The 24557-nt window shown below is 46.3% G+C and overlaps 1 protein-coding gene across 2 annotated transcripts in view; it reads left to right on the forward strand.

The window, feature by feature from the left end:
- Positions 1 to 24557, forward strand: part of LOC135547629 (pleckstrin homology domain-containing family M member 3-like) — an 82263-nt gene that overhangs the window by 13071 nt on the left and 44635 nt on the right. For both annotated transcript variants that reach the window (XM_064976800.1, XM_064976798.1), the window contains exons 3-6: positions 1339 to 1579; positions 1826 to 2607; positions 20641 to 20786; positions 21001 to 21194. In XM_064976800.1, the coding sequence (XP_064832872.1) occupies positions 1339 to 1579; positions 1826 to 2607; positions 20641 to 20786; positions 21001 to 21194 (1363 nt within the window). The remainder of the gene's footprint in view (positions 1 to 1338; positions 1580 to 1825; positions 2608 to 20640; positions 20787 to 21000; positions 21195 to 24557) is intronic.

Genomic DNA, 24557 nt, shown 5'->3' on the forward strand with positions numbered 1-24557 from the left:
CGGCCTTTCAGGTGATGTCGATATAGGACTCGTTTTACTGTGGATATAGATACTTCTGTACCTGTTTCCTCCAGTATCTTCACAATGTACTTTGCTGTTGTTCTGGAAGTGATTTGCACTTTTCGCACCAAAGTACGTTCATCTCTAGGGGACAGAACGCGTCTCCTTCCTGAGCGGTATGATGGCTGCGTGGTCCCATGGTGTTTATACTTGCGTACTAATGTTTGTACAGATAAACGTGGTACCTTCAGGCATTTGGAAATTGCTCCCAAGGATGAACCAGACTTGTGGAGGTCTACAATCCTTTGCTGAGGTCTTGGATGATTTCTTTTGATTTTCCCATGATGTCAAGCAAAGAGGCACTGAGTTTGAAGGTATGCCTTGAAATACATCCACAGGTACACCTCCAATTGACTCAAATGATGTCAATTAGCCTATCAGAAGATTCTAAAGCCATGACATCATTTTCTGGAATTTTCCAAGATGTTTAAAGGCGCAGTGTCGGTACACTTCTGACCCATTTGGAATTGTGATACAGTGAATTATAAGTGAAATAATCTGTCTGGTAACAATTGTTGGAAAAATGACTTGTGTATTGCACAAAGTAGATGTCCTAACCGACTTGCCAAAACTATTGTTTGTTAACAAGAAATTTGTGGAGTGGTTGAAAAACGACTTTTAATGACCCCAACCTAAGTGTATGTAATATTCAGACTTCAACTGTATGTCCAAACCTTTGGCTGGTGCTGTATATAAAAGTGCTATCAGATTTGTGGCCCTCAAATGGGTGGAAATGCATAGTAGGCTTATTCATTTTGTGTGAAAAAGCTGGCTAAGCAAGCTGAACCTCAATAGGCTAGACAGGTCCAAGCCCCTGCTCTTAGTGATGTGTTGCGTTTGATTTGTGGTTTTTAATAAGCAGGGAATTGTATGTTAGATGTGACTTTAATGAGTGGAGAATGAACGTCCTATATGTGGTATATTAGCTAAGAGAACACTGCTGAGTGCTGACTAACAAATGGAGGTTATTGATCCAACGAGCAGATAATACAATGAAATTGTTGCACAGACATTCTGTGAGTGGTAGTAGTAGTGTGTGGGGCCATTTGAATGGACTGCCCCTCCACCCCATCAGATAATCTTTTTATCTGCCCTCTGAATCTTTCAAAGGCAGTTATCTTCTACTTGTAACCTGTTCCAGTAGGCTATATGGTATTAAATATAAGTTAGGCCTAATAAATGTAGTCCTAGTTAGTATATAAGTTTATACGGAGTATATTAAATAGTGTCTTCCGCAGATGATCCTTTTGCTGAATATACTGTGGGTTTGTTTTGCAGGCCGTAAGGACAGCAGCGGTAGTGTGGTGAAACAGGATACCCTGGAGCATCGTGAGGGTCAGAAGGGTCGTTGGAGCGTCTGTCGCGTAGAGCTTACCCCATGTGAGCTGCGCGTCTACAGCCTGGACAGCAGCGGTAACCGCCAGCTCTGCACCGCCTACTCCTTGTCCCACTGCCAGGGGGTCAGCCAGTCCCAGCCGCCCCAGGACGGGCGAGTCCTCCAGGCCCTCTTCTTCAACAGGTAACGGAAGAAAAACATGGTTCTCAACTCCTATCCTCTTGCCAGGTCTCCCTTGTAAAATAAGTCTTCTGACCTCAACAGGACTTCCTGGATAAATATAAATTAAACGTTTATGTTAATCACATAAACATGAAAAAAATGGCCTGCACTCACTTGAAAATAAGTTGTAATTTAAGCTTTGTTGTAATGTTCTTTCTCTCGTAGCAACGTGTTAAAAGATCACTCACTGACCCTCTTCTTCAACAGCTCCACCCGCCTGCAGTTACGTGCCGCCTGCCAGTGGGAGGTGCTAGACTGGAGGAGGCTGATCTGGGAGAGAGTACTGGCTGCCCAGCCCACCCACAAAAATGCAGAGTGTCTTCCAGCCTTCTCCCCGTCATCTTCCGTTACCTCTGGAGGTCACGACACCAGACCAGATCCCCGTGGTCCTGCAGAGGCTGCCCTGGCCTCTTGTTGCACCCATCTCCTCCCAGCCCGGCCCACGGCCCTGCCCCTGTTCACCCAGTGCTATACTGATGTCCTCAAGGCTGGGATCCTCCACCAGCTGACTGACCAGAACAACTGGAGGGCCTTCACCTTCGTACTGAGTCGCTCCACGCTGCAGGCCTTTCCCACCGAGGGCCGGGGGCCCGTGTCTGAGCCCGTCCTCCATTACCCGCTGGCCTCCTGCCTGGCCGTGCAGAGGGACGAGGCCGAGGGGGTGAGCTCTGGCTGCTTCCAAGGCGTCTTCCCCAGCGAGGTGCTCCGTCTGCGGACTGAGAGCCTACTCAAGGCCCAGGACTGGGTGGAGGCCCTGCAGATGGCCGTGGCAGCCCAGAGGCCCCAGGGTGAGGAGGGACAGGGTTCCGGCCAGGCCCGGCCGAGGGCAGTGTCGACAGGGATTCTGCTGAGGAGCAAGCCCTCTAGGGAGAGGAGGCAGAGGGACACCCAGAGGGCCAAGAGACAGTCAGTCACCACCAGCTTCCTCAGTATCCTCACCTGCCTGGCTGTGGAGAAGGGCCTGACCACCCAGAGCTTCCGGTGTGCAGGTAGAGACCTGCACCTCTTACCAACCACACACACACACACACACACATACAGTGATAAAGTGACACATTCTTCACTGGAAGAATATCCTGTCACTTCACACCCCACATAATGGTTCATCTACATATCTCTGTTAATGGTAAGATACATGCCAAATGGCTACCTGGACTATTTGCATTTTGTGTGTGTGTGTGTGTGTATTTGTGTCCCCCAACCCCTCTTTTACGCTGCTGATACTTTCTGTTTATCATCTTTGCATAGTCACTTTAACTATACCTACATCTACATATTACCTCAATTAGCCCAACTAACCGGTGCCTGTATATAGCCTCTCTACTGTATATAGCCTCTCTACTGTATATAGCCTCTCTACTGTATATAGCCTCTCTACTGTATATAGCCTCTCCACTGTTATAGCCTCTCTACTGTATATAGCCTCTCTACTGTATATAGCCTCTCTACTGTTATAGCCTCTCTACTGTATATGGCCTCTCTACTGTTATAGCCTCTCTACTGTATATGGCCTCTCTACTGTTTTAGCCTCTCTACTGTATATTTGCCTCGCTACTGTTATAGCCTCGCTACTGTTATAGCCTCTCTACTGTATATAGCCTCTCTACTGTATATGGCCTCGCTACTGTATATGGCCTCGCTACTGTTATAGCCTTGCTTCTGTATATGACCTCTCTACTGTTATAGCCTCTTTACTGTATATGACCTCGCTACTGTTTTAGCCTCTCTACTGTATATGGCCTCGCTACTGTTATAGCCTCTCTACTGTATATGGTCTCTCTACTGTTATAGCCTCTCTACTGTATATGGCCTCGCTACTGATATGGCCTCGCTACTGTTATAGCCTCTCTACTGTATATAGCCTCGCTTCTGTTATAGCCTCTCTACTGTATATGGCCTCGCTACTGTATTCATTACTTAAAAATTGCACTGTTGGTTAGGGCCTGTAAATAAGCATGTCACCTGTTGTATTCAGAGTACGTGACAAATAAAATTTGATTTGATTTTTACAACATAATCCATCAAAACCATGGCTAAATATTGACCCAAGGGGTAACCACTGTCATTAGTAAAAAATCTTCTGATATACACTATAAATACAAAAGTTTGTGGACACCCCTTCAAATGAGTGGTTTCAGGCTACATCCGTTGCTGACAGGTGTATAAAATCAAGGACACAGCCATGCAATCTCTACAGACAAATATTGGCCGTCGAATGGCCTTTCTGAAGAGCTCAGTGACTTTCAACGTGGCACTGTCATAGGATTCCTTTCCAACAAGTCATTTTGTCAGATGTCTGCCCTGCTAGAGCTGCCCTGGTCAACTGTAAGTGTTGTTATTAAGAAGTAGAAACGTCTAAGATCAACAACTGCTCAGCTGCAAAGTGGTAGGCAACACAAGGTCACAGAATGGGACCACTGAGTGCTGAAGCACATAGCACGTAAAAATCGTCTGTCCTCGTTTGCAACACTCACTAACGAGTCCGAAACTGCCTCTGGAAGCAACGTGAGCACAAGAACTGTTCGTCAGGAGCTTCATGAAATGGGTTTCCATGGCCGAGAAGCCGCACACAAGCCTAAGATCATCATGCGCAATGCCACACGTCGGGTGGAGTGGTGTAAAGCTCGCCGCCATTTGAGTCATGAGCCGTAGAAATGCATTCTCTGGAGTGATGAATCACGCTTCCCCATCTGGCAGTCTGACAGACAACTCTGGGTTTGGCGGATGCCAGAAGAACGTTACCTGCCCCAATGCATAGTGCCAACTGTAAAGTTTTGGTGAAGGAGGAATAATGGTCTGGGGCTGTTTTTCATGGTTTGGGCCTCTTGTAAGATGGTGCCAGAGAAGAAGGCAGATGTTTTACCTGCCCCCAACCGATTGTGTTTTTTTTTTTTTTTTTTTGCGTTTGTAACTTTTTTTATTTTTTATTATTATTTTGTACATAATGTTGCCGCTACCGTCTCTTATGACTGAAAATAACTTCTGGACATTTGATTTCTAGCCACGGACTGTCAGAATACTTTTTTTTTCTCTGTCTGATGAGGCCGACAGGAACGATATACTGCTTTCTCGTGAACAGGCCCAGATCCCTGTGATTTGCATGAAGAGGAGGTGGATGAAAATGGGCCAGGGGGCAGGCTGCCTTCTGAGAATTCATAGGCGATCGAATAAATCCCCACTTCCTTCTATTCTGCTAGCGAACGTGAAATCTTTGAACAATAAAATAGATGACCTAAGATTAAACTACCAATGGGACATTCAAAACTGTAATATCGTATGCTTCACGGAGATGTGGCTGAACGACGATACTATCAACAGACAGCTGGCTGGTTATACGCTGTATCGGCAGGATAGAACAGTGGCGTCTGGTAAGACAAGGGGCGGCGGACTATGTATTTTTGTAAATAACAGCTGGTGCACGATATCTAAGGAAGTCTTGAGCTATTGTTCGCCTGAGGTAGAGTATCTCATGATAAACTGTAGACCACACTACCTACCTAGTTTTCTTCTGTATTTTTCCGTAGCTGTTTACATACCGCCACAGTCAGAGGCTGGCACTAAGATATTGAATGAGCTGTATTCCGCCATAAACAAACAAGAAAACGCTCACCCAGAGGCGGCGCTCCTAGTAGCCAGGGACTGTAATGCAGAGAAACTTAAGTCCGTTTTACCAAATTTCTATCAGCATGTTAAATGTGCAACCAGAGGAAAACAAAAACTCTGGACCACCTTTATTTACTCCACACACTGAGATGTATATAAATCTCTCCCTCGCCCCCCATTTGGCAAATCTGACCATAATTCTATCCTCCTGATTCCTGCTTACAAGCAAAAATGAAGCAGGAAGCACCAGTAACTAGATCAATAAAAAAATGGTCAGATGAAGCAGATGCTAAGCTACAGGACTGTTTTGCTAGAACAGACTGGAATATGTTCTGGGATTCCTCCGATGGCATTGAGGAGTACACCACATCAGTCATTGGCTTCATAAATAAGTGCATCTTAAGTAAGTATCTTATGCATTCTAAATTACGGCCCATTTGGAAAAGGAAAATGCAATAAATATTTACTCTGAGCTGCGCTTCAGTAGGTTGGTGGTAGGTGGAAGGCCGTGTTGCCAAACCGAGTCCTCTGTCCTTTGAAGAATGTCTCTGGTGGTCACTTGGATAAGTTGTAGTAACGTCGTTGTGTGGTAGATGGGATACTCTGTCTGTTCCTTCCTAACCTGCTTTTGCAGCTGCGGTTGCTAACTCAACGGCTAGGAGGTATCACTTCTGTTGTGAATAAGAGTTCAAAGTTCATACCATTCGCAACCAAAGCTCATGCTGATGTTGGCTTCGTTCTGTAGTTTTTTTCCTGAACCATTCTTACATGGGACCGTCATCTCACATCCGCGGAACAGATAGTTATGTTGTCGTCAAGAGCTTATATAGGAAGGAAGAGGAGGGTGTGTTTGAAAAGTTTTACAGCCTTTGTCCCTTCACAGGGGAGGGCCACTGATTGAGCAGCCCTAACTTATGAAAATCCGAATCTCACATTATAGAAGCTAAAATCGCATTTAATCCCATCACAAATAATGAATATTCAAACATTTAAATTGGACAACAATTCCATGTGAATCTGATAACTCTGATGTGTAGACTTTCCACTGTAGAGTTTGTCATCTTATCATTGATGAGAATGTCTCAGATGACAACCGAACTGACATATTCATTAAGTACCACCGCATATGTTCAATAGTTTGGATTACCAGAATATTAATTTCGCCCCACATACTAATGTTCCCAGAATCTCTATGTTAACCAAGGTTTTTTTAAATGTAACCTTAGTAGGTTAGAGAAGAGAAAAGGGGGGAAGAGGTATTTATGACGGTCATAAACCTATCCCCCAGGCCAACGTCATGACACTACCGACCCTTAGCACTTATGCCTGTAGCCACGAAGTGCTTCAAAAGGCTGGTCATGGCTCACATCAACACCATCATCCCAGAAACCCTAGACCCACTCCAATTTGCATACCGCCCCAACAGATCCACAGATGATGCAATCTCCATTGCACTCCACACTGCCCTTTCCCACCTGGACAAAAGGAACACCTATGTGAGAATGCTATTCATTGACTACAGCTCAGCGTTCAACACCATAGTTCCCTCAAAGCCCATCAATAAGCTAAGGACCCTAGGACTACACACCTCCCTCTGCAACTGGACTTCCTGATGGGCCGCTCTACAGGTGGTAAGGGTAGGTAGCAACACATCCACAATGCTGTTCTTCAACACTGGGGCCCCTCAGGGGTGCGTGCTCAGTCCCCTCCTGTACTCCCTGTTCACTCATGACTGCATGACTCAAACACCATCATTAAGTTTGCCGATGACACAACGGTGGTAGGCCTGATCACAGACAATGACGAGACAGCCTATACGGAGGAGGTCAGAGACCTGGCCTTGTAGTGTCAGGACAACAACCTCTTCCTCAACGTGATCAAGACAAAGAAGATGATTGTGGACTACAGGAAATAGAGGACCGAGCACGCCCCCATTCTCATCGACGGGGCTGCAGTGGAGCAGGTTGAGGGCTTCAAGTTCCTTGGTGTCCACATCACCAACAAACTAAAATGGTCCAAGCACACCAAGACAGTCGTGAAGAGGGAACGACAAAACCTATTCCTCCTCAGGAGACTGAAAAGATTTGGCATGGGTCCTCAGATCCTCAAAAGGTTCTACAGCTGCACCAATCATCCCCAGCTTACAATTGACTCCTTCATCCCCTCTCCCCTGTAACTATTCCCCAGGTTGTTTCTGTAAATAAGAATCTGTTCTCAGTCAACTTACCTGGTAAAATAAAGGGTTAAATAAAATAGATGAACTCTACAGCATACAATGACATTCTAGATGATTATGTGCTTCCAACTTTTTGGCAACAGTTTGTGGAAGGCCCTTTCCTGTTTCAGCATGACAATGCCCCTGTGCACAAAGCGAAGGTCCATACAGAAATGGTTTGTGGAGATTGTTATGGAAGAACTTTACTGGCCTGCACAAAGCCCTGACCTCAACCCCATCGTACACCTTTGAGATGAATTGGAACGCCGACTACAAGCCAGGCCTAATCGCCCCCAACATCAGTGCCCGACCTCACTAATGCTCTTGTGGCTGACTGGAAGCAAGTCCCTGCAGCATTGTTCCAACATCTAGTGGAAAGCCTTCCCAGAAGAGTGGAGGCTGTTATAGCAGCAAAGGGGGGTCCCACTATTAATGCCCATGAATGAAATGTTTGATGAGCAGGTGTCCACATAAATATGTTCACTACCGGAGGGTTAGTAGTGGTCTGGAAACATGTCCCGAGGATTGTATACGTTTGTCTTTCTTTATTTAACTAAGTCAGTTAAGAACAAATTCTTATTTACAATGACGGCCCGAACCTGGACGACACTGGGCCAAATGTGCGCTGCCCTATGGTACTCCCAATCACGGCCGGTTGTGATACAGCCTGGAATCGAACCAGGGTCTGTAGTGACGCCTCTAGAACTTAAATGCAGTGCCTTAGAACGCTGTACTCTGTTCAGTAGGCATTCTTGTCGTCTCTGTGTATAATTCAGTGGAGGTTAGGAGGGAGGTCAGCTATCTAAGGACTGTCAGATGGTGCAATGCAGGTCTTGTCTCTGAGTCCAATATAAGTAAAACAGAGATAAGCATAGGTCCTGTTGAAGAAGTCCAGTGTGACATTAGCCAATGGGTACATAATATCCTAAACCCTATCAGAAGGACTCGTCCCTTATCCTCTTCGTCAACCTTGACCTTTGTGACCTCATAACCCCTTTGAGGTTACACAAGGAAGTGTGCGGGTGGGTGCGGCTTATCTGTTAATCAACCCACATTTCACCACGTTTAACGACGCCAACTTGAACGGCATGTCCAGACCTGAGTAAGACCAGTGTCCTTGAATCCTTCACCGTTCCTCTTTCCCTCCCTCCCTCCAAACAATCAAACAAACACAGACAAGCGGACAGCAGCTCCCCAAAGCAACACTTGATAGAACGTCAGATTTTTTTTTAGTCTGAACCTCAACCCAAACACAGACCCTTTTTAGTTTGTCTTCATTTTCCATGGTATTCCCCAGAGTCCTGTGCAGTGACAAAGCAGCTTTGTTGTGGTTGGCTTCAAAACGGCGGCTGGGGGTCATGGTTTCTGGTGACAGAGCAGCTTTGTTGTGGTTGGCTTCAAAACGGCGGCTGGGGGTCATGGTTTCTGGGTCTCTCACCCACCACCATCAGTTCTTTTGAGCTCAGATCAGTCATCTGTTACACTACTGGGGGTCACAGACACCTCCCCAAAATTAACACCTTACACACACACACACTGGCCATTGTCTGGTGGTAAATGTTTTAGTATTCACTATGGCCTGTCTGTTATATATGAGTTCCATTACTATGCAATTGAAATGCAATTACTCAATTACTATCTATGTAACAACACGTTATTACAATGTTGATACTAGTGTAAATAGTACACAGTTATAAGAGCAACTTAATGTAAATTGTCATCTAAAGACATAGCTACAGTTCATAATTCCCCCTAGAGATGTCCTACTCCCCACTATATCTGTTTGCGTCGTCAGCCTTTGGACCCTAACTGATATCTCACTACCAGATACAGAGAGACTTCACAAGCTGACTGACAGACAGCTCAGTAAATGGAACCATGGCGGCGCTGTGTTTGGTCTCTCTGGGTGTGAAATGTGTGCTCACTAAGAGGGATGAATGAGGTGCTTTCCTCCTCTCCTGTAACCAGTCCTCTATTAATGCATGCCATCTGAAAGGTCCTCTGAACAAGGAGAGCGGGCACCTGACAATAATTGGCCGGCATAAAGCGGAGGGGAAAAAAATCCCTTTTTAGAATCAAAGACAGGCGGCCGGGCGGCCGGGATGCTGTGGTCAATGCGGAAGCTAATTGTTTGATTCAGAGGCTCTCTTCTGTTCGCTTTGGCTGCAGAGGTGTTTGAATGAGGCGTGTCGAGACCCAAGCTTAGAATAACAGCTGGATACAGCTTTTTCCATGTTCTGTTCACACACCTCTTTTATTATGTTCTCTCCCCATTTATCCTTTTTCCTTTCTCGTTCATTCAGACTCACTCGTCTCTCAGGCTCTCACTCTGTTCACTGAACTCTAGTCTCTCTCTCTCTCTCTCTCTCTCTCTGTCCCGCTCTCTCTCGCTTTCTCTCTCTTTCTCTGTTCCCTCTTTCTGTCCAACTCTCTCTGTCCCGGCCTGGCTCCTTGGTAGCGTGCCAGTTTCCTTTTGACTGCTTGGTCTTGTCAGTCACTTATCTTAGGACAGAGAGTCAGGGGCCAGTCTGTTGTATTACACTTTAATCACTTTTCCCTAAACAAATATCTCTGGCCACCAGGGCTCGTTTAGGGGGATTAGGGGGCGTGAGGACAGCAGGCAAAGGCAGGGACAGAGTACGAGAGAGCTAGTGGAAGAGAGAGATAATGGAGAAGAGGGATAGCATAGAGGGAAAGTTACCATTGTGGGGTCTACCGGAGGGGGAAGTTACCATTGTGGGGTCTGACAGAGGGGGGATGTTACCATTGTGGGGTCTGACAGAGGGGGGATGTTACCATTGCGGGGTCTGACGGAGAGCACAATGTCCAGGGAGTGTAGAAGGGCGTTTGGGGGACCCCGTTACTGTAGCTTTTGCCCTTCGCCTCTCTGTCTATTCGGGGTCTGTGATTGAGCACCCTGTGCCTCTTCTATTCCCCCCAACGCCCCACCACCCAACACCCCCCATGTCCCAATTTGTTACCCCCTCCCCCCACAAAGGATAGATGGTGGATTGGCCCCTCTCCTGTGCCTGTGTGAAGGGTTCTGGGGGGGAGCATGTGCACCCTCCTTTCAGCTGAGCTCTGATGTCTTCCAATTACCCATCAGGCCTCAGCAACTTAGTGGACTAGGAATTTGTAGAAGAGGCCAGAGCACAATGGATAGAAAAATGCAACAACAGAATTAACCAAAAACAATCGTTGTGTTGAATCTTCCTGTCTGCCTTCCCTCCTGCCTTGCCCTGTCCTTTTCCCTGATAGCTTCTTCCCTCCTGCCTTGCCCTGTCCTTTTCCCTGGTAGCTTCTTCCCTCCTGCCTTGCCCTGTCCTTTTCCCTGATAGCTTCTTCCCTCCTGCCTTGCCCTGTCCTTTTCCCTGAGTATCATTGCTAGAGCAGCGGTTTGTCATGAGGAATTTTAGCCTGGCGTCTCAAAGCTACTTACTCACATGAACCACAAACAACATTCTCAAAAAATGTTCTGGCCTCACTGAACACATTCAATGTATCAGTTCTTGATGAATATTGAACTTGAGACCTGTATGCATCTATTATATTAATTAACTGGCCAGATGAATACTACTATTTGAATGCACTACAGTGAATTCGGAAATGATTCAGACCCCTTGACTGTTTTCCACATTTTCTTACGTTACAGCCTTACTCTAAAATGGATTACATATTTTTTCCCCCTCTTCAATCTACACACAATACCCCATAATGACAAAGCAAAAAACAGGTTCTTAGACATTTTTGTTAATGTATTAAAAATAAAATATCACATTTACGTAAGTATTCAGACTCTTTACTCAGTACTTTGTTGAAGCACCTTTGGCAGAGATTAGAGCCTGTATTTGGGGAGTTTCTCCCATTCTTCTCTGCAGATCCTCTCAAGCTCTGTCAGGTTGGATGGGGAGCGTCGCTGCACAGCTATTTTCAGGTGTCTCCAGAGATGTTCAAGTCCTGGCTCTGGCTGGGTCACTCAAGGACATTCATAAACCTTTCCTGAAGCCACTCCTGTGTTGTCTTGGCTGTGTGCTTAGGGTCGTCCTGTTGGAAGGTGAACCTTCGCCCCAGCCTGAGGTCCTGAGTGCTCTGGAGCAGGTTTTCATCGAGGATCTCTGTACTTTGCTCCGTTCATCTTTCCCTTGATCCTGACTGGTCTCCCAGTCCCTGCCGCTGAATAACATCCCCACAGCATGATGCTGTCACCACCATGCTTCACCGTAGGGATGATGCCAGGTTTTCTCCAGACATGACACTTGGCATTCAGGCCAAAGAGTTCAATATTGGTTTCATCAGACCAAATAATATGTTTTCTTATGTTCTGAATGTCCTTTACTTGCCTTTGTGACAAAGTCCAAGTGGGCTGTCATGTGTCTTTTACCAGGGAGTGGCTTCCATCTGGCCGCTTTACCATAAAGGTCTGATTGGTGGAGTGCTGCATAGATGGTTATCCTTCTGGAAGGTTCTCCCATCTCCACAGAGGAACTCCGGAGCTACAGTGGGGCAAAAAGTATTTAGTCAGCCACCAATTGTGCAAGTTCTCCCACTTAAAAAGATGAGAGATCTGTAATTTTCATCATAGGTACACTTCAACTATGACAGACAAAATGAGAAAAAAAATCCAGAAAATCACATTGTAGGATTTTTTTATGAATTTATTTGCAAATTATGGTGAAAAATAAGTACTTGGTCAATAACAAAAGTTTCTCAATACTTTGTTATATACCCTTTGCTGGCAATGACAGAGGTCAAACGTTTTCTGTAAGTCTTCACAAGGTTTTCACACACTGTTGCTGGTATTTTGGCCCATTCCTCGATGCAGATCTCCTCTAGAGCAGTGATGTTTTGGGGCTGTTACTGGGCAACACAGACTTTGAACTCCCTCCAAAGATTTTCTATGGGGTTGAGATCTGGAGACTGGCTAGGCCACTCCAGGACCTTGAAATGCTTCTTACGAAGCCACTCCTTCGTTGCCCGGGCGGTGTGTTTGGGGTCATTGTCATGCTGAAAGACCCAGCCACGTTTCATCTTCAATGCCCTTGCTGATGGAAGGAGGTTTTCACTCAAAATCTCACAATACTTGGCCCCATTCATTCTTTCCTTTACACGGATCAGTCGTCCTGGTCCCTTTGCAGAAAAACAGCCCCAAAGCATGATGTTTCCACCCCCATGCTTCACAGTAGGTATGGTGTTCTTTGGATGCAACTCAGCATTCTTTGTCCTCCGAACACGACGATTTGAGTTTTTACCAAAAAGTTATATTTTGGTTTCATCTGACCATATGACATTCTCCCAATCTTCTTCTGGATCATCCAAATGCTCTCCAGCAAACTTCAGATGGGCCTGGACATGTACTGGCTTAAGCAGGGGGCTGGCACTGCAGGATTTGAGTCTCTGGCAGCGTAGTGTGTTACTGATGGTAGGCTTTGTTACTTTGGTCCCAGCTCTCTGCAGGTCATTCACTAGGTCCCCCCATGTGGGTCTGGGATTTTTGCTCACGTTCTTGTGATCATTTTGACCCCACAGGGTGAGATCTTGCGTGGAGCCCCAGATCGAGGGAGATTATCAGTGGTCTTGTATGTCTTCCATTTCCTAATAATTGCTCCCACAGTTGATTTCTTCAAACCAAGCTGCTTACCTATTGCAGATTCAGTCTTCCCAGCCTGGTGCAGGTCTACAATTTTGTTTCTGGTGTCCTTTGACAGCTCTTTGGTCTTGGCCATAGTGGTGTTTGGAGTGTGACTGTTTGAGGTTGTGGACAGGTGTCTTTTATACTGATAACAAGTTCAAACAGGTACCGTTAATACAGGTAACGAGTGGATGACAGAGGAGCCTCTCAAAGAAGAAGTTACAGGTCTGTGAGAGCCAGAAATCTTGCTTGTTTGTAGGTGACCAAATACTTATTTTCCACCATAATTTGCAAATAAATTCATTAAAAATCCTACAATGTGATTTTCTGGATTTTTTTTCTCATTTTGTCTGTCATAGTTGAAGTGTACCTATGATGAAAATTACAGGCCTCATCTTTTTAAGTGGGAGAACTTGCACAATTGGTGGCTGACTGAATACTTTTTTGCCCCACTGTATGTCAGAGTGACCATTGTGTTCTTGGTCACCTCCCTGACCAAGGCCCTTCTCTCCCGATTGCTCAGTTTGGCCAGGCGACCAGCTCTAGGAAGAGTCTTAGTGGTTCCAAACTTCCTCCATTTTAGAATGATGGAGGTCGCTGTGTTCTTAGGGACCTTCAATGCTGAAGAAATGTTTTTGTACCCTTCCCCAGATCTGTGCCTCGACACAATTCTGTCTCAGAGTTCTACAGACAATTCCTTTCACCTCATGGCTTGGTTTTTGCTCTGACATGCACTGTCAACTGTGGGACCATTTATATAGACTGGTGTGTGCCTTTCCAAATCATGTCCAATCAATTGAATTTACCACAGGGTGGACTCCAATCAAGTTGTAGAAACATCTCAAGGATGATCAGTGGAAACAGAGCTGAGCTCAAATTCGAGTCTAATGGCAAAGGGTTTGAATACTTATGTATGTAAAGTATTTCTGTTTTTAAGTTTGCAAACAGTTCTGTAGATTTATGTGGAAAATGTCTCATTTAATCCTTTTAGAATAAGGTTATAACATAACAGAATACTTTCAGAATGCGCTGCATATTATACAATCATCTACACTGGTCTATATCTTGTTGGCCAGTCATGCAGGACTCACCATGAAAGACCAGTACCCTTCCACCGCGTGTTGTCTTCGTCAATTTGTTTAAACTGAATAGAATTGCACCACATATGCATATGCGAGCCCCACCCCTTTCCACGACAAGTGATTGTTCACATCAAACCCATACTGAACCAGTATTTAATTTGCAATATTTATTCAGCAAATTACACATGGAGGAACACACGGTTGTTCTTTTGTGGCCGGTGTTCGTTTGAAGCCTGAGACCCCCCAATACCACCACTAGCCTTCTATGGGGTGCAGAATGTACCCCCAGGTTCCTCTCAAAGTTTGCTTGACCCTGGTCATTCAGCTTGTGTGGATTCACAGGGTCCGCAGAGGAGAGGGCTTTGTAGGGACAAGGAGGAGAGGAGAACTGAGGAGAGAACTGCACTGTCCATGCGCTCACTGTGTTCACTGCATTCTCTACTATTCCGCTCTATCTCTCTCTGTGCTTTTGTCTCTCTCTTTCTTTCTGTCTCTCTTTCTGTCTCTCTCTCTGTGTTTCTGTCTCTCTGTTTTCCACCATAATTACAATGTGATTTTCTGGATTTTTTTTCTCATTTTGTCTGTCATAGTTTAAGTGTACCTATGATGAAAATTACAGGCCTCTCATCTTTTTAAGTGGTAGAACTTGCACAATTGGTGGCTGACTAAATACTTTTTTGCCCCACTGTATATGTTGAAGAGGGTGGGGCTTAAGCTGCATCCCTGTCTCACCCCACGGCCCTATGGGAAGAAATGTGTTTTTTGCCAATTTTAACCGCACACTTGTTGTTTGTGTACATGTATTTTATAATGTCGTATGTTTTACCCCCAACACCACCTTCTATCAATTTGTATAGCAGACCCTCATGCCAAATTGAGTCGAAGGCTTTTTTGAAATCAACAAAGCATGAGAAGACTTTGCCTTTGTTTTGGTTTGTTTGGTTGTCAATTAGGGTGTGCAGGGTGAATACATGGTTTGTTGTACGGTAATTTGGTAAAAAGCCAATTTGACATTTGCTCAGTACATTGTTTTCACTGAGTCTGCTGTTAATAATAATGCAGAGGATTTTCCCAAGGTTACTGTTGACGCATATCCCACGGTAGTTATTGGGGTCAAATTTGTCTCCACTTTTGTGGATTGGGGTGATCAGTCTTTGATTCCAAATATTGGGGAAGATGCCAGAGCTAAGGATGATGTTAAAGAGTTTTAGTGTAGCCAATTGGAATTTGTTGTCTGTATATTTGATAATTTCATTAAGAATACCATCATCAACACCACAGGCCTTTTTGGGTTGGAGGGTTTTTATTTTGTCCTCTAGCTCACTCAAGGTAATTGGAGAATCCAGTGGGTTCTGGTTGTCTTTTAATAGTTGATTCTAAGGTTTATATTTGATCCTGAATATGTTTTTGCTCTTTATTCTTTGTTATAGAGCCAAAAAGTTTGGAGAAGTGGTTTACTCATACATCTCCATTTTGGATAGATAATTCTTTATGTTGTTGTTTGTTTAGTGTTTTTCAATTTTCCATGGGTGTTTCTGTCTCTCTTTCTGTCTCTGTGTTTCTGTCTCTCTTTCTTTGACTCTGTGTTTCTGTCTCTGTCTGTGTTTCTGTCTCTCTCTCTGTCTCTGTGTCTCTCTCTCTGTCTCTGTGTTTCTGTTTCTGTCTGTGTTTCTCTCTCTCTCTCTCTCTCTCTGTGTTTCTGTCTGTGTTTCTGTCTCTCTGTCTGTTTCTGTTTCTGTGTTTCTGTCTCTCTCTGTGTTTCTGTCTCTCTGTGTGTTTCTCTCTTTCTCTCTCTGTCTGTGTCTCTGTCTCTGTGTGTCTGTCTCTGTCTCTCTCTCTGTCTGTGTTTCTGTGTTTCTGTCTCTCTGTGTTTCTGTCTCTGTGTTTCTGTCTCTCTCTGTCTCTGTGTTTCTGTCTCTCTCTCTTTCTCTCTGTCTCTGTGTTTCTGTCTCTGTGTCTCTGTCTCTGTGTTTGTCTCTGTGTTTCTGTCTCTGTGTTTGTCTCTGTCTCTGTGTGTCTGTCTCTGTTTGTCTGTCTGTGTTTCTGTCTCTCTTTCTCTGGCTCTCTCTTTCTCTCTCTGTCTCTCTCTTTCTCTGTCTCTGTGTGTCTGTCTCTGTGTCTGTCTCTGTGTCTGTCTCTGTGTCTGTCTCTGTGTCTGTCTCTGTGTCTGTCTCTGTGTCTGTCTCTGTGTCTCTGTCTCTGTGTGTCTGTGTGTTTGTCTCTGTGTGTCTGTCTCTGTGTGTCTGTCTCTGTGTGTCTGTCTCTGTGTGTCTGTCTCTGTGTGTCTGTTTCTGTCTCTGTGTGTCTGTTTCTGTCTCTGTGTGTCTGTTTCTGTCTCTGTGTTTCTGTCTCTGTCTCTGTGTGTCTGTCTCTGTCTCTGTGTGTCTGTGTGTCTGTCTCTGTGTGTCTGTCTCTGTGTGTCTGTCTCTGTGTGTCTGTCTCTGTCTCTGTGTGTCTGTCTCTGTGTGTCTGTCTCTGTCTCTGTGTTTCTGTCTCTGTGTTTCTGTCTCTCTTTGCACATTTTAATTTGAGTGTTGAATGAGACACATCAAAGAAAAGGCCTCTTGTCTTTGCCCCCTGTGCGCGTACACACACACACACACAGAGAGAGGTGTAAACCGTCGGACAGTTGAAAGCGTGGCTGAGTGGGAGCCCCTTTCTGGGGACGACAGAGCAGAAAGACCCTCTCCAGCTATGGGACTGGGGAACAGGGGCCACAGATTCACCATAGAAGGCAGGCCTGGGGGGCCTCAGTATTAGAATAGTGTTTCTGTTCTAATCTACGGTGGCCTCTCAAGTGGGAGCATGAGATGAGGGGCGGGGGTCATGGTTTGATACCTCTTCTTCTTTCCCACTTCCCACACTGGTGGACACAGGATTTCCAAGAGGGCATGTTGTTCCCATGAGCATCACTGCTCTGTCCCTCTGCCCTCTACACTCTACCTTAGAAGGCTTCTAGAATGCATCCAGCTGTGTTAGTGAGCTGTGGTTCTTTGGTGAGGACATATACACATGAAGTAGCTCCACATGCGTTTGTGATTATAATTTTTTGTGCAAGGGTTTTTCTTGTTTGTTTTCTTTACTGACCATATCAGCAGTGCTGTCCACACGACCCAGCACCCAGCTGGGTCACAGAGTTTGGCCACTGGCACTGACCATCCTCTCTGCTGGCTGGACATTTTCCCTGGAGGCCTTGGCTTCCATCTCACTCTCACTAAGGGAATCCACATCATTAGTATAGGAGCCGCACCATCCAACACAAGTTAAGGTCCAGATTTAGAGATGCTGGTCTATTTCAGAGAATATAGACCATACAGAAGCCACGGTGTAGTTGTGTAAATGACGATGTTAGCGATTTGGTAACTTAACAATCATCAATAATTTTCTTTTGAGAAAAACCCCAATGGCTAAACCCCATCCATCCGCTGTGAGTTGAGTGGATGGGTAGCAGAGCAAGCGGGTTTCTGGGGGGTGGATGTATTTATGGAGCAGGGGTGGTTAGTGTGGGTTTGTGCTGCGCTCCTACGTTGATGACAGGGCAGCCTCGACACACGACACCCCACTGCGTGGTCTGTGGTACGCTCTGCACTGCAGCCTCGTGTGTGTGTGTGTGTGTGTGTGTGTGTGTGTGTGTGTGTGTGTGTGTGTGTGTGTGTGTGTGTGTGTGTGTGTGTGTGTGTGTGTGTGTGTGTGTGTGTGTGCGTGTGCGTGTGTGTGTGTGTGTGTGTTTCGGCTCAGGGTTGGATGGTAGAGAGGGGACTAGAGTTGAGGGGGGAAGACACCAACTCTGTCTTTTTATAGCTTGGGGTCCCTGCCCCAGTTGACATTAGCTCCAGTGTGCCTGATGGTAGCGGGCTGGTGCGTAGCAGCTCCTAACCTCAGCCAGTGGCAGGGCAGCCCCTGTATTTATGCCTTATTGGTTTGGGTTTAGGAAGGCTTAAGGAGGAGATGGTCTCTCTCTCCAAGAGAAACAGGGTCACACATCAGTCCCTGCTTAGTCATTTATCATACTCACTTATAATGGGGCCTCTGTTATATTGCGTTGGGTTGAGTTCTAAGTTTTTCCCTCTGACAGAATAATAAAGTGGAAACTAATGGTCCCCAAAGTCTGAGGGGACCTTAAGGGAGACATTACTCTAATTAAGATGTCGGCTGGGGAGGTTTTGTGGTTTATTTATTCTTTGAGGTCTGTAAGGTTTTTTACATTGCCTTCTCTTTTGTCCACAATGGGGAATGGAAAACCAACTCCCAGATTCATTTTACACTTGGCCCTCCATTAAAAGTGCTAGGCTTCATCTGGGTCCAGGAATACTCTTGAACCGGCCCTTTATGTGTTTTAGTTGACCTATTACCCTTCGTTTTCTCTCTGTATCCCTAGAGCAGTAGAGCCAGTCTCACTTCCTCTTCATTGACAGAGCTTCAACAACAGCCAATAGAAAGCCTCCGCAGATAAATAGCAGAAAACAGAGACTTGTAATGTAGTTCACAAAAGCTCAATCAGGAAGGCTGATCTGAATGCTCAATCAGGAAGGCTGATCTGAATGTTCAATCAGGAAGGCTGATCTGAATGCTCAATCAGGAAGGCTGATCTGAATGCTCAATCAGGAAGGCTGATCTGAATGCTCAATCAGGAAGGCTGATCTGAATGCTCAATCAGGAAGGCTGATCTGAATGTTCAATCAGGAAGGCTGATCTGAATGTTCAATCAGGAAGGCTGATCTGAATGTTCAATCAGGAAGGCTGATCTGAATGTTCAATCAGGAAGGCTGATCTGAATGTTCAATCAGGAAGGCTGATCTGAATGTTCAATCAGGAAGGCTGATCTGAATGTTCAATCAGGAAGGCTGATCTGAATGTTCAATCAGGAAGGCTGATCTGAATGTTCAATGAAGGCTGATCTGAATGTTCAATCAGGAAGGCTGATCTGAATGTTCAATCAGGAAGGCTGATCTGAATGCTCAATCAGGAAGGCTGATCTGAATGTTCAATCAGGAAGGCTGATCTGAATGCTCAATCAGGAAGGCTGATCTGAATGCTTGTTTAACTTCATCAAGCAGTATTACCTAATTCACTCTGGTTCCTGTTCTACTGTCGTAGTGGGAATGAATACAAACATATCATCAGCGTAGCATCTCGCTAATCTCCTCCTCTTATTAGCCATCAGCTGAATGTCATTTACCTATTTACCTTTAGCCTATAAGCACGGCACAATAAAGCACGTTTGCTTTTTAACCTCGCTCTTGCAATTATCACTTATCAATTATCACTTGCAATTATCAATTATCACTGTCTCAACCAATGGGTGTAAGTGTTGATGTACTTACATGTCAACTTGCCCATGTTCTCTCACTTCCTGTTTTTCAGCAACAGTTTTGGACAACCCTCCGCACCCCCCCCCCCCTCCCCAGCTGCCCAGCAGAGGGCTACCTGTCATCAACATCTGGCTACAAGGACACGGCCTTACCCCAAACTATTTAATGAAATTCCATATTGCATTCTGTCTCTGTTGTCCATTCAGTTAATTAAGCCTGTAGTCGATTGAATAAGGTTAATTCTGAACCTCTCTCCGGTCCAGATCGGCTGTTCTGATAGCCGCTGTTGGTGTGTTATCCTCTGTTTTTTCTCTCCTCCGTCTCTTTCCTTCTTTCTCTCTATCCACGTCTGATCTCTTCCCCCTCTCGTCTCTGTGAAGTACAGAGGCAGGCGCTACGCTCCACCGAAAAAGACAAAGAGCGTGCAAGTCCGTATCCGTCTGCGCTCCTTCCCCCTCTCCCTCCATTACCTTCTCCATCTCCTTCTTCCCTTGTTCCTTTCTTCCTCCGTGGCGTCCTGGGCCCCGTCCCTCCCAGATCGTCCTGGGGATAAGGGACACCTGCCGTTGCCGCGGTCACCTGTTTGGGTTCTGAGCGTGGCCCATGGCGTGGGCCCAGAGTGTTTGGGGGAGCGCAGACAGGAACAACAAAGAGACCAAGACAAAGCAGAGAGTTTTCAGAGGATAGCAGCACTACTGAAGGACATCAATAGAAGCCTAGGATCTTTCCTTTCTACTGTTTTCTAAGACAGTAGAGCATTGAATTCCCCTCTTATTGTGACTACAGGGAGGAGTGGGGAAACCTCTGCTTCAACTGGGTTGGAGGGATTCACTGAACGGGATGTTTTTGGAAGTCCTTGTAGTTCTAGATGTTGGTTTGCTTGTGGTTAGTGTGGCATTGAGAGAGAAATTCTAGCAGACGGGGACTCTAATCATTAACCATGGCAAATCTGTTTTTCTATCTCCTGACCTTTGACCTGTGGAGGTCAACAGCCGCTCAATCGTTGACCTGCATGGCTGTTGCAACGTCTAAAAACAGCTAATAAACTAGGGACTTCATCACTCACCTTTTTGAATTCTAGATACAGAGAGTGTTTGGTGGTTTAGTTTATCTGTAGACCCATACACTCATTCACACACACACACTCCCTCACCCAGTATCTCCTCTCTATCTCTGTGCAGGGTGTCAGAAGCCAGTAGGGTTGTCGCGAGGCAAGGCCAAGGTGTGTTGCTACAGCGGCTGGTACTACTGCCAGAGCTGTCACCAAGGCAACCTGTTCCTCATCCCTGCCCGCCTGCTGCACAACTGGGACACCAACAGACACAAGGTGAGAATGGTGACGTTCTACACACGTCTGAGTCATTTACCAGAGTGACTTGTATGTGTTCATATCCACTCGCACGCAACATATTCAGAAACCTACAGAAAAATTCTGAAACACCGACTGAGTGAGAAAGTTTTAGATACTTACACTTCTGAAGTTAGGATTTGACCTTACACACACACACACAGCCCACCCCTCCTCTCCCTATTCTGTCCAGGTGTCCAAGCAGGCCAAGGTGTTCCTGGAGTTTGTTTATGAGGAGCCCCTGCTGGATGTGCAGCAGTTGAACCCGTGTCTGTATGAACACTGTGAGGGCCTGGCTGCGGTCCTACGCCTGAGACAGCAGCTCCAGTCCCTCAGAGCATACCTGTTCAGCTGCCGCGCCGTCGTGGCCGAGGACCTCCGGAGGAGGTGAGAGGGGAGGGTAGAAGAGGCTGTATGGAGTGTGAGGGGAGTGTGGGGTACAAGAGGCTGTATGGAGTGTGAGGGGAGTGTAGGGTACAAGAAGCTGTATGGCTGTATACAAGGAGCTGTGGAGTGGGGAGTGTAGGGTACAAGAGGCTGGGTATGAGGGGAGTGTGGTAGGGATGAGGGTAGAAGAGGCTGTATGGAGGGGAGGGTAGAAGAGGCTGTATGGAGTGTGAGGGGAGGGGAGGCTGGTAGGGAAGAGGCTGTATGAGGCTGTGGGGGGAGGGAAGATGGGGGAGGAGGGAGGGGAGGGGAAGAGGCTGTATGGAGTGTGAGGGGGGAAGTGAAGGGGCTGTATGGAGTGTGAGGGGAGGGGAGGGTAGAAGGGGCTGTATGGAGTGTGAGGGGAGGGTAGAAGGGGCTGTATGGAGTAGAAGGGGGAGGGGAGGGGAGGGAAGAGGCTGTATGGAGTGTGAAGGGAGGGGGGAAGAAGAGGCTGTATGGAGTGGGAGGGGAGGGGAGGGAAGAGGCTGTATGGAGTTCGAGGGGAGGGTAGAGTATGGAGTGGGGGGAGGGGATGGAAGAGGCTGTATGGAGTGGGAGGGGGAGTGGGGTGGGAGGGGAGGGGAGGGGCTGTATGGAGTGTGAGGGGAGGGGATGGAAGAGGCTGTATGGAGTGGGAGGGGAGTGTAGAAGGGGATGGGTGGGAGGGGAAGAAGGGGCTGTATGGAGTGTGAGGGGAGGGGATGGAAGAGGCTGTATGTGAAGGGAGGGGCTGTATGGAGTGGGGGAGGGGATGGAAGAGGCTGTGGGAGGGGATAGAAGGGGGATGGTGTGTGAGGGGAGGGGAGGGGGTATGGAGAAGAGAAGGGGCTGTATGGAGTGGGAGGGGAGGGTAGAAGGGGCTGTATGGAGTGGAGGGGAGGGGATGGAAGAGGCTGTATGGAGTGGGAGGGGAGGGAAGGGGCTGTATGGAGTGGGAGGGGAGGGGAAGGGGCTGTATGGAGTGTGAGGGGAGGGGATGGAAGAGGCTGTATGGAGTGGGAGGGGAGGGTAGAAGGGCTGTATGGAGTGGGAGGGGAGGGGATGGAAGAGGCTGTATGGAGTGGGAGGGGAGGGGAAGGGGCTGTATGGTGTGTGAGGGGAGGGTAGAAGGGGCTGTATGGAGTTCGAGGGGGAGGGGAGGGGCTGTATGGAGTGGGAGGGGAGGGTAGAAGGGGCTGTAGGGAGTGGGAGGGGAGGGGAGGAAGAGGCTGTATGGAGTGGGAGGGGAGGGGAGGGTACAAATCAAATCAAATCAAATCAAATTTTATTTGTCACATACACATGGTTAGCAGATGTTAATGCGAGTGTAGCGAAATGCTTGTGCTTCTAGTTCCAACAATGCAGTAATAACCAACAAGTAATCTATCGAACAATTCCAAAACTACTACCTTATAGACACAAGTGTAAGGGGATAAAGAATATGTACATAAAGCTATATGAATGAGTGATGGTACAGAGCGGCATAGGCAAGATACAGTAGATGGTATCGAGTACAGTATATACATATGAGATGAGTATGTAAACAAAGTGGCATAGTTAAAGTGGCTAGTGATACATGTATTACATAAAGATATTTTTTTTATATTTTACATCATTTCTCATCAATTCCCATTATTAAAGTGGCTGGAGTTGAGTCAGTGTGTTGGCAGCAGCCACTCAATGTTAGTGGTTGCTGTTTAACAGTCTGATGGCCTTGAGATAGAAGCTGTTTTTCAGTCTCTCGGTCCCAGCTTTGATGCACCTGTACTGACCTTGCCTTCTGGATGGTAGCGGGGTGAACAGGCAGTGGCTCGGGTGGTTGTTGTCCTTGATGATCTTTATGGCCTTCCTGTAACATCGGGTGGTGTAGGTGTCCTGGAGGGCAGGTAGTTTGCCACAGGTGATACGTTGTGCAGACCTCACTACCCTCTGGATAGCCTTATGGTTGTGGGCGGAGCAGTTGCCGTACCAGGCGGTGATACAGCCCGCCAGGATGCTTTCGATTGTGCATCTGTAGAAGTTTGTGAGTGTTTTGGTGACAAGCCAAATTTCTTCAGCCTCCTGAGGTTGAAGAGGCGCTGCTGCGCCTTCTTCACGATGCTGTCTGTGTGGGTGGACCAATTCAGTTTGTCTGTGATGTGTATGCCGAGGAACTTAAAACTTACTACCCTCTCCACTACTGTTCCATCGATGTGGATAGGGGGGTGTTCCCTCTGCTGAAGTCAGAAGTTTACATACACGTTAGCCAACTACATTTAAACTCAGTTTTTCACAATTCCGGACATTTAATCCTAGTAAAAATTCCCTGTTTTAGTTCAGTTAGGATCACCACTTTATTTTAAGAATGTGAAATGTAAGAATAATAGTAGAGTGATCTTTTTCAGCTTTTATTTCTTTCATCACATTCCCAGTAGGTCAGAAGTTTACATACTCAATTAGATTTGGTAGCATTGCCTTGAAATTGTTTAACTTGGGTCAAACGTTTCAGGCAGCCTTTCACAAGCTTCCCACAATAATCTGGGGGAATTTTGGCCCATTCCTCCTGTCAGAGCAGGTGTAACTGAGTCAGGTTTGTAGGCCTCCTTGCTCACACACGCTTTTTCAGTTCTGCCCACAAATCTTCTATAGGATTGACGTCAGGGCTTTGTGATGGCCACTCCAATACCTTGACTTTGTTGTCCTTAAGCCATTTTGCCACAACTTTGTAAGTATGCTTGGGGTCATTGTCCATTTGGAAGACCCATTTGCGACCAAGCTTTAACTTCCTGACTGTTGTCTTGAGATGTTGCTTCAATATATCCACATAATTTTCCATCCTCATGATGCCATCTATTTTGTGAAGTGTACCAGTCCCTCCTACTGCAAAGCACCCCCACAACATGATGGTGCCACCCCCGTGCTTCACGGTTGGGATGGTGTTCTTCGGCTTGCAAGCCTCCCTCTTTTTCCTCCAATTATAACGATGGTCATTATGGCCAAACTGTTCTATTTTTGTTTCATCAGAGCAGAGGACATTTCTCCAAAAATTATGATCTTTGTCCGCATAAACCACAGTCTGGCTTTTTATGGTGGTTTTGGAGCAGTGGCTTCTTCCTTGCTGAGCGGCCTTTCAGGTTATGTCGATATAGGACTTGTTTTACTGTGGATATAGATACTTTTGTACCTGTTTCCTCCAGCATCTCCACAAGGTCCTTTGCTGTTGTTCTGGGATTGATTTGCACTTTTCACACCACAGTAGTTCATCTCTAGGAGATAGAACGCGTCTCCTTCCTGAGCGGTATGACGGCTGTGTGGTCCCATGGTGTTTATACTTGTGTACTATTGTTTGTACAGATGAACGTG

The sequence above is a fragment of the Oncorhynchus masou genome, chromosome 10, assembly GCF_036934945.1.
Source record: "Oncorhynchus masou masou isolate Uvic2021 chromosome 10, UVic_Omas_1.1, whole genome shotgun sequence".
Lineage (NCBI taxonomy): Eukaryota > Metazoa > Chordata > Actinopteri > Salmoniformes > Salmonidae > Oncorhynchus > Oncorhynchus masou.